A 9,533-nucleotide genomic window follows, 5' to 3' on the forward strand; every position below is an offset into this window, starting at 1 on the left:
TGGGATTACAAACATCAATAGGATCATAATAACAAATTATTTCAAAGCAATGGTAAAAGCATGTTTTCTTTAGCATGCAATTTTTTAGCTAGTCCAAAAGTAAATCACTTACCCTTAGGTTTTCCTTCCAAGTGTTCATGTGCCCTGATTGCTAAAAGATTTGCAAGTGCTTTATGTTTCTTTATTAGCCTTGATGTTTAATAGACTCTCTAAGTATCATATTGGGCTTCTATGAAATGCCCTGTGGTGAGACTTTAATAAATAGTTTTAAAAAATAAGATGAGAATTACTGAACTTTAACGAATACTTTGTCCCTAAATCGCAAGTCGAAGATAAGGGACGAAGGGAAAACTTTGGAAGTGGATTTGTTGTTGGAATAAATGAGACACCTATTGGTGAAGGATAGGTCACCAAAAGATATTATTGCCGCCCTACAATAATTAAGGATAAGTGGTTTCTTGGAATTGAGAGAGAAACAAGAGAAGGATCAGAAGTTATTGGAGGTCTGACAAAAGAGTGGCAGAGGTGAAGGACTTGCCCATATTAGCTTGGGCGAGGATGGGACCTTGTTGTTCAAAACGAGGAAGGAGATCCCAACCAACCTAGAAGTTGTACAAGGAATCTTGGCAAAAGCTCATTTCTCACCATACGCCATGCGTCCAAGAGGAACGAAAATATAACGAGATATCAAAAAGGGATACTGGTGGGAATGAATGAAGAGGGACATCGTTCAATTCATAAAAAAAATGTGATACATGTAAGAGGGTAAAGGAGGAGCATCAACAACCGTTGGGAAACTTGAAACCTTTACCCTTTCCCGAATGGAAATGGGAAGACATCGCTATGGATTTTGTAGTTGGATTACCCTGAACTTCTATAGGTAAAGATGTGATATGGGTAGTAGTGGACTGATTGACCAAGAGTGCTCACTTCTTACCGGGAACTATCACGAACACGATGAGCAAACTCACCTAGTTGTATATAAGGGAAGTGGTGAGAATACATGGAGTCCCTAAGACTATTGTATCAGATCGGGACCCTAAGTTTACATCTCACTTTAGGAGGAATTTATAGAAGGCGATGGGCACAAAAAAGAAGTTCAATAGTACATACCACCCTTAAACGAATGATAATCGGAAAGGATCATCCAAACCTTGGAGGATATGCTGAGATTGTGCATACTAGACTTTAAGGACCCTGGGAACAACACATCCCACTTATCTAATTTGCGTATAATAATAGCGATCAGGCAACTATTCCGATGGCCCCTTACGAGGGACTTTATAGACAAAAGTATAGGTCACCTATATGTTTGGATGAAGTAGGAAAGTCCTAGTTACTTGGATCGGAGATTATTGATGAAATGACAAAACAAGTCAAACTCATACAGGTAAGGATGACTATGACCCAAAGTAGGTAGAAAATTATGCCGACAATAAGAGGAGGAAGTTAACCTTCAGAGAGGGCAATTGGGTGTACCTTAAGGTGTCCCCAATTAAGGGTATTAAGAGATTTGGTCTAAAGGGGAAGTTGAGCACAAGATACATTGGACCATACCAAGTAATGGGAAAAGTCGGCCCAATGATATCAGATTTAATTGCTTGCAGAATATTCATAACATGTTCCACGTTTCCTCACTAAGTAAAATCTTCAAGAACCAGCAACGTCAGTAAATTGAACTTTATCTAGTTCAATTACAACTGAATCTTACATATGAAGAAAGGTCGATATGTGTTATAGATAGAAAGGAGTAGAGATTGAGATCTAAGGTCGCATCCTTGGTAAAAATGTAGTGGAGAAATGCAGAAAAACAAGGAGTTTACATGATAAAGCAAGCAGGCCATGCTAGAGCAGTTCCCATATTTATTTGGTCCGCCATTGAGGGCTGTAACGCATGAAGTTGTATTGCACGAAGTAGGGGTAAAATGAAAAATACACGAGGAAGGACGTGGCCATAAATACCTCATCCTTTACCCTAATCTATAACTCAACATCAATAGGCCTTGGTAGACGAAACGGTGCCAAAGACGAAAACACCTAGGAAGGCAGGCATGCCACTCGATATCATACAACGATTCTTAGAAGAATCATGTGAGAAGGAGATAACAGAGGCTGAACAATGAAGGATAGAAGAGGAACGCCGCCTTGACGAATAAAGTACTCGAAGGGGGAGAAATCTAATATAAAAAATGCTAGATCACACCACCGCAAATGGGGCACAATGAGAAGGAAAGTGTACAATGTTGGAACGGACAAGCAAGATGAGGACAATGGTGAGGATTCACCAACGTCTAGTGAAGCCAAACCTAGCATGGATGCTAGGACACAAGAGACCACGATCGGTGGACAATGTCGAAGAAGAAGGCAGAGAAGACATGGGGAGTCATCTTGTGTCTTGACCTCTAATGAAGAAGGTCAACTCGTTGATGCAATTACTGGAAAGCCCCATTTTCAATCGAAGGCGATCAAAGGCATCAACGGGTCCGTCTGAACTTGCCTCCCTTGAGAGGACCAAGAAAGAGAATGCCCTTCAAAATTTCAATGATGAAATTCCTTATAAGGAGGGCAGGATGTGAGGAACCACTTGACTCGAAAGGGGACAGACCGTTCCTAAAGTTGAGTGGAAGGAAAATATGAGAAACACTAGTGATCTAAGGAATTAGCAGCTGGTACTGCAAAATGCAGCCAATTTAGCACATGGGCGAGCAAGCACCTTGCGAACACTCAACTGACGCATTCCAGAGCAAGGTGGAGATAAGTGTGCCATTTCACTAAAGGTGAGCATGAAAAGGCTACTTGCCATGAAGGCGAGAACGAAGAGCCACGGAAGCCAGTAACTCTGACGAGACAAAGAGTTACCCACCAAAGCGACCAGCAGTCTAGAGGAGACTTGTTAAGTGAGGTAGCTTTCCAGAATTACATGAAAGTGCTCAGAAAGTGGTAGTACTGCATGTAGAACCCCTACTCCATTCGAAGAGTCACATTCAGAGTGGTTCTACAATGAAAGGTGAAGGTGTTGTGTAAACATAGCAATATAACTCAAGACACGATCGAGACCCTCTTTTGAGGAAAGTTAAAGAACCAAGCATGCGGACCATGCATGGCAGACTATCTCTATTATCCTACAATACGACGGGAAAGGATTAAAGAAAATCCTTATCGCATATCCGAAGTCAGAAAGGATATCTGATAATCCCACCCTATTTAAAAGACCTAGACGGGGGAGGAGATCTAACTTTTGAGACTTTATTCACCAAAGAGCTCGTGAATTCAACTACTTCGGAAGGCAAGGAGCAAAGTGGAAACGAGAGGATTTCCAACCTAGAAAGGTAGGTTAGCTTCTAAGATAGTGCTAAGAAATGTGATGTGAATGTTGTAAGTAAGAGACATTGCATTATCTCTATAACTTCCCCCCATTCTACAAGTATGAATAAATATTTCAACCATTATTTTTATGTCTATATTTTTGCACTGATTTCCAATATTTTGTATGTTTATATGTGTTAATAGTTTTCAATGCATGACCCTGAATCCCTATGTGGGAACCCAATATCTCTGTGAGAGAATGTCTATCTTTGTGTGAGAAGTTGGTAGCGTGAGTCTATAACCATGGGACAGGACAGAGAACTCCCTAGACCATTCCTACAAAACGTTGTCATGTGCTTCACACGAGAAGGAGAATGCCTCATGGGGATTGGAGTGGAACTGTATTTGGCCTCATCTGATAGTTGGGATGTAGGATCCCCCAGCATGTCACATGGTTGTGTCCTCGTGTTGGTTGATCGTATAGAAGCATCCCAGTGCAGCAAGTATCTCTGTGTGAGAAATCTGTGTGTCAAATATTTATGTGATGAGCACATGTGTGGTGGAAGAATGTTACTGGGGTTGAAACATGCCAATTATTGGTTTTTATGAGATTTATACTTATACTGGAGATGAATTATTCCTCATCATATTAATACTAATGTGTTTCTATTTATTGCATAAAAGAGAGGACACGTCCTCAGAAGGTGATTCCTCTCCATGCCCATGTATATACATGTGTTATCTGAAAGGGTGAGGCCTCACTGCATTTGAGGATGCACGTAGTTGTAAGGCTGAGAGTGACTCCTCGCCACGCATATACGTGTCCGTCCAATCTTTTCATGAAAATGTTCATAGCGCCTTCGGTAGCATTATCTCTCATTAGTAGTCTTGTCATAGCCATCTAACCGACCTATGGTTTCATTCTTGGGACTATAGATTTTGATGCTGCTCTAGACCCTGGTGTGAGGCCCGAGGAAGAAGAGTCAAATTTGCCTAAATCAGATTATAAAGTTGTTAAAAATTTTGATAATTTGTTAAAAACTTGAATTCAACTTCAAGTTAATGGATTGCTTAAGTATGACTATTGTATTGCATTGGCCTCTTATATAATGGTTGGCCTAGGAGGCCAAGACAATCCAAAATACAACTCTAATGACATTATATATATATATATATATATTTTTTTTTAAATGTATAAATTTTAATTATATTATAATTTGGATCTAAAAAAAAATTTTAGACCAAAAAAACTTTTAGACATTGAGTTGAGCGGGGGGCAGGGTATGAAACCCTCCCGCATGGTGCGAGGCTGGGGGCCAGGAGGGAGTGCCCCCGCCACGCACCATACGGGTAGAACCCCTAGTAATTGGTTGCACTATATATATTATTTTCTTTTTTCTTCTATTTTTCCTCCATAATTTCTTCAAGAATCCCATCCCACAAAGCCTATTTCTTTTTCTTACGTTTTTTTTGGAGCAACAAGACCAGAGTGGATCATTAGAATATTGACAAATAAGGAGGATCTAAAATCCTTGCCCAAGAGCCAACATGATCTAATTGTAACTTATCCAAAGATTATTTCAAGAAATTGGCCGGACCACAATCATTCAATCGGAACACTTCTAAGCAAGTTGTCCAAGTGGGTACTATTCAGAAAACGTACTCCAAGTTGGGCACACTTCATTATTGTACGCGTATGTTTGTAGATTAATTGAACATACTTCTACTTTGTCTTCATACGATGCCGATGTTACATAAACACGAGGGGTCCGGCCATCCTGTCAAGAAGTCAGACAGACATCTTACCAGGAAATAGACATGAGACATCCATTTATGCAAGTAACTTTTAAGTGCACAAGTGAAGGTTGTTCGAAAGTAACACTATTTCATCATGATAACTTAATTTTAAGCAAAAGCGAAAGCAAAAGCAAAGGAAGATGAATGTAAAATCACCCCTGAGATTCTTTTAGATGGCCGACTGAAGTTTTCACAAAGCTTGACGATGTTCCCGGTCCCAGCTAGCGTACAGTTGGGGTTTAATACAAGGGGTTTGCTATGCATCTGCCTACACCCGGCACACACTTCACATATTTTTTTTTTTTTACACTCAATGCATTAAGTGTGTGCCGGTGTAGGCAGATGCAAAAATTTTTCTTTAATACAATTAGTGTTCCAACCGTTTTAGGATTTTTGAATTAATGATTAAATTTTTAATTAATTAATTGAAAAAACTCAACGAAAAACGACACGATTTAAGACAGGTTTGAGTTGTACTAAACTGCATCCAATTCAAGCGGCCGGCCGTAGGCATAGTTAATATATGGTCATTTCTTAACGCAATAAAAAGAGAGTAAGGCGACGAATCGCATTAGTCATGATGAGGAATTTGTATTTACACGTACTATTTTACTTTTGGTTGGAAGAGATATGGTAAAAGAATCTTTAAATTTTAAGGTGAGCCTAATATTTAAATATTTAATTATCAAATTATTAAACTCATCACAATTCAAAACCTCTTTACATGTGAGACTTACAACCTTTACAATTCGATCAACACCTCTGTACACGCGGGACCCATAATATTTTTTAACTTTATATAAATATATTTAAACTCATCTTAATATTCAAACACATCTAAATTCATATTAAGTGGGTCCTACAAAACTCATTCGACTATCTTAACTCACTACTATTCATAAAGAACTCAATTTATCTCAATTTAACTCAACTTCCAAACAGAACCTAAAACTGCATGAATCGCCAACACCAAGGCATCAACTTTGAAATGTAAATTTGAAGATTAATAAGAAATAAAGATGGGTTAAGAAAGCTTAATTAACAAGGCAAATATGTCTTATTATATGATTGATCAAGAGAAGGTGAAAGACACTTAAATTAGGTTATCTTTGAAACTAGCCACCAAATAATTAGCTTAAATTAGTATTTATCCTATCTATAATAAACCAAAGAATAAAACATTCAAGTAGGTTTGGCCCTATATAAATTATGTACTGTATTGGTAGGAAATATATTAACATTATATGCATTAACACAACATCGTATTTTAAGTTCCACTCTAGAAAAGAGGCCCACCCTTTAAAGGGGCAAAAGGGAAAATGAACCAAAGTTACAAAGAGTATTGATGCTTACAGAAGGTTTCAGCAAATATACATAAAGTTCCACCATTGAAAAGAGCTCTCCTTTCTCAGAGTTTGAAGGAGGTCCCATGAAGGTTCAGAAGACCAAGTGCTCTGGCCAGCCTTAGGAACAGAAAGCAGACATAGATGGTCAAAAGCCCAACTCCAAGAAACCTATCCAGCCTCATATTCTTCTTTGGTAATATCACAAGAGCCCAAAGCAAACCTCCAATCAGAAACCCCACAGTTTCATAGAGGGAAGGGTCTGTAGGAATCACAAAAGAAGATGGATATACAGACCACGATGATAAAACAAGTGACAAGCCTATGCCCATTAAGACATTGAACAGGGGCCCAGCATAGCATCCTGATATGGCGATCTGGACCCCATCTGTCCCTCCATTGATTGCCATGGCAGTATTGGCTATTAAATCTCCAAGGGAGTTGCCCCAAGCTAGGACTGTTAGCCCCAGAATTGAAGGGTTAATCCCAATTATATGCCCAATAGAAAGCAACAAAGAAACTAATTCCTCAGCAATGATATATGTCCAAGTGACACTCATCAAAAACCCTCCTGCCAGCCATGGGAACAAGCACCTCTTTGGTGGGCTAGACTTTTTGGTGGTCACAAATGCAAGATTCCCAAAAACCATCCCAATCAATCCTGCTGTCAAATACGTCACCAGGCTGCTCCTTAAACCCACGTTTTCTCTCTGTGTGTTAGAAATCGCTGCCAAGAGAAGTGGTGCCAAAGTAACCGAGATCACTGCATATGGCTTAGACCAGCTCTCCTCACTAACAACGGGGATAGTCAGTCTTCTTGGCAACTGAAGAGGCAGCTCCAAAACATGTAAAATATTGCTAAAATAGTAACAAGTTGATGAATTGAGATGCAAAAAGCTTGGAATCTGCAGTTGTTCTTCAAGATCGGTTTTCTCCACTAAGATTGGCTTTTCATCATCGACAGAACCAAGTAACGGGATTGCGATTTCGCCTGTATCTTGGTTTGAATTAGAAGTCCCCTCATTTCTACAGAAGAAATGAGTGGCCGAGACGGTGAAAACGTATACAAAATAAATAGAAGCAAAACAAATCGCACCCCACAAGTTGATTTCCCCAATGGCTATGATCAAGAGAAGAGAGAAAAGAGAGAAGAGAGAGAAGATAACATCTCTGATAAAGCTCGATTTGTCAACTGAAATATGACGAGAGCTAATCAAAATACTTATTATTCCGACAACAACACTCGATATAAAGAAGGCACCTCCCAAAACGCTGTTTAGACCAACATCACCACTCCCAGATCTTGTGAAAGAGACAATGGAAGCAAAGACATCAGAAGCCCCATTTCCAAGTGAAAGAAGGGTGACTCCTGCTATGATTGGAGAAAGCTTCATGAGCTTAGACAAGCTTTCCAAAGAAGAACAGAAATAGTTTGCAGCTGTATTACCCAATAGATAGAACAGAACCAGAAGCCATAACAAAAGTACAACATGACCCAGGAAAGGAAACTGCCCAAAATTGCAGTAAAAGAATTGCAGATAACTTATGTACCCTTTGGGCCTGCAGCCAATATGTGTTTTGACATACAAGCACTTGTACTCGTTATCTTGGTAGTTTTGGAGGCCGGTGCAGCCATCTGTTCCGATACTACGGAGGAACAGAGGATTGGAGACGGAAGAAATCGTAGGAGTTCCAAGGGATAGATGAAGCAAACTTGAGTTGGAGGGGAAAAGATGAGTTTTGAGAAAGACAGAGAGGAGGAAGAGGAAGGATATGTTGAGGAAAAGAGAGAGTTTCTTGGACTGAAATATGGAGATATCAGAGCTTGCCATTTACAGAAGCTTGTGTTAGAGGTGTTAAGGGTGAAGATACTGAGAATTGAAGTCCATGGTTTTTGAGGAGCCTCAGGCGGGGAACGTTTTGCCTATTTGTTGGGTGTGGGAGAGGATAGAGTAAGTACTAGAAGGCAAATTTTGAAACAATGATTGAGACCCAAAGACAGCGAAGTGAATGTGCAAAGAATTTTCTCCTTTTTTTTTCTTTTTTTTTTTTTCCTCACTTTTTAAATACGATTGATTCCTTTTCGTTTTCCACAATCTTTCTCCTACGTACCAACTACCAGGTAATGGTAGAACTTTATTTTCCGTATGTCAATGTTAATCCGAGAGATGCACATCAATGACTTATCCATAACTTCCATGCATAAATATTATCAGCGAAACGATAAAGCGTATAATTTTGTTAAATTTGATTCATTTAAGTTTTGATCTTTTAAGAAAATTGATAGATTTATTCTCTCAATTTGACCGCTTATATATTTTATTTTTTTTAATAGTTAAGAAGGTGATTATTATTAAATATATATTTTTTTTACAAATATTTAAAATAAAAAATAAAAAGTACAAATACACTCTAGAGCACTCCTAACGACACATTGAGCGGCATAGTAAGAGCGTCCCTTCTTTAATTAATCTGAGTTTGATCTATCACCAACTAGATTATGTTTTAAAACTTAGTGTATGTAATAAGTTATATATCAATTTTCTCACAAAAAATCTGCTCATTTACATGTTTTGATAATATTCCTTCTAATCTCAAGTTTATATCAATATCTTACAATTCAAATATATATATATATTTATTAAAAATATAAACAAGCATATAAATAGATAAAGAGTAATTACATATATTGGATTAGAAATTTTTTGTAAACCCACCACTTATCTCAAAAGATTATGCGGGAATATGTAGATTTTATTATTTAATTTTTATTTTAACACTTACTCTCACGTGCGGACTAGACTCCCGCTATACGAGTGAGTCCAACACGTGTGATTTTTAATTAAATGGGATAGAGGAGTAATGGTTCGGACTCAACACATTTGCTCTGATATTATGTGAAATCACCACTTATCTCAAAAGTTTAAGCTGATGAGAAAATATCGATTTTAATTATTTATATTATAATAATGCTACGTAACCTCACAACCTCCACACCATATTTTTTTAAAATTTTTAAAATTTTTAATATTTTTTTAAAATTATTTTTGAGTTTATTCTTTTTTAAATTAATTCAATTTTTCTATT

General features: G+C 38.0%; 1 protein-coding gene across 1 annotated transcript; it reads right to left on the bottom strand.

The window, feature by feature from the left end:
• Window positions 1-6,322: 6,322 nt before the first annotated feature.
• On the bottom strand, window positions 6,323-8,402 carry LOC109000857 (cation/calcium exchanger 1). Its single transcript, XM_018977869.2, has one exon. The coding sequence runs from the start codon at window positions 8,276-8,278 to the stop codon at window positions 6,512-6,514; it is 1,767 nt and encodes a 588-aa protein (XP_018833414.1). The 5' UTR covers window positions 8,279-8,402; the 3' UTR covers window positions 6,323-6,511.
• Window positions 8,403-9,533: the final 1,131 nt, after the last annotated feature.

Source organism: Juglans regia, chromosome 3, assembly GCF_001411555.2.
Source record: "Juglans regia cultivar Chandler chromosome 3, Walnut 2.0, whole genome shotgun sequence".
In the NCBI taxonomy this organism is placed as follows: domain Eukaryota; kingdom Viridiplantae; phylum Streptophyta; class Magnoliopsida; order Fagales; family Juglandaceae; genus Juglans; species Juglans regia.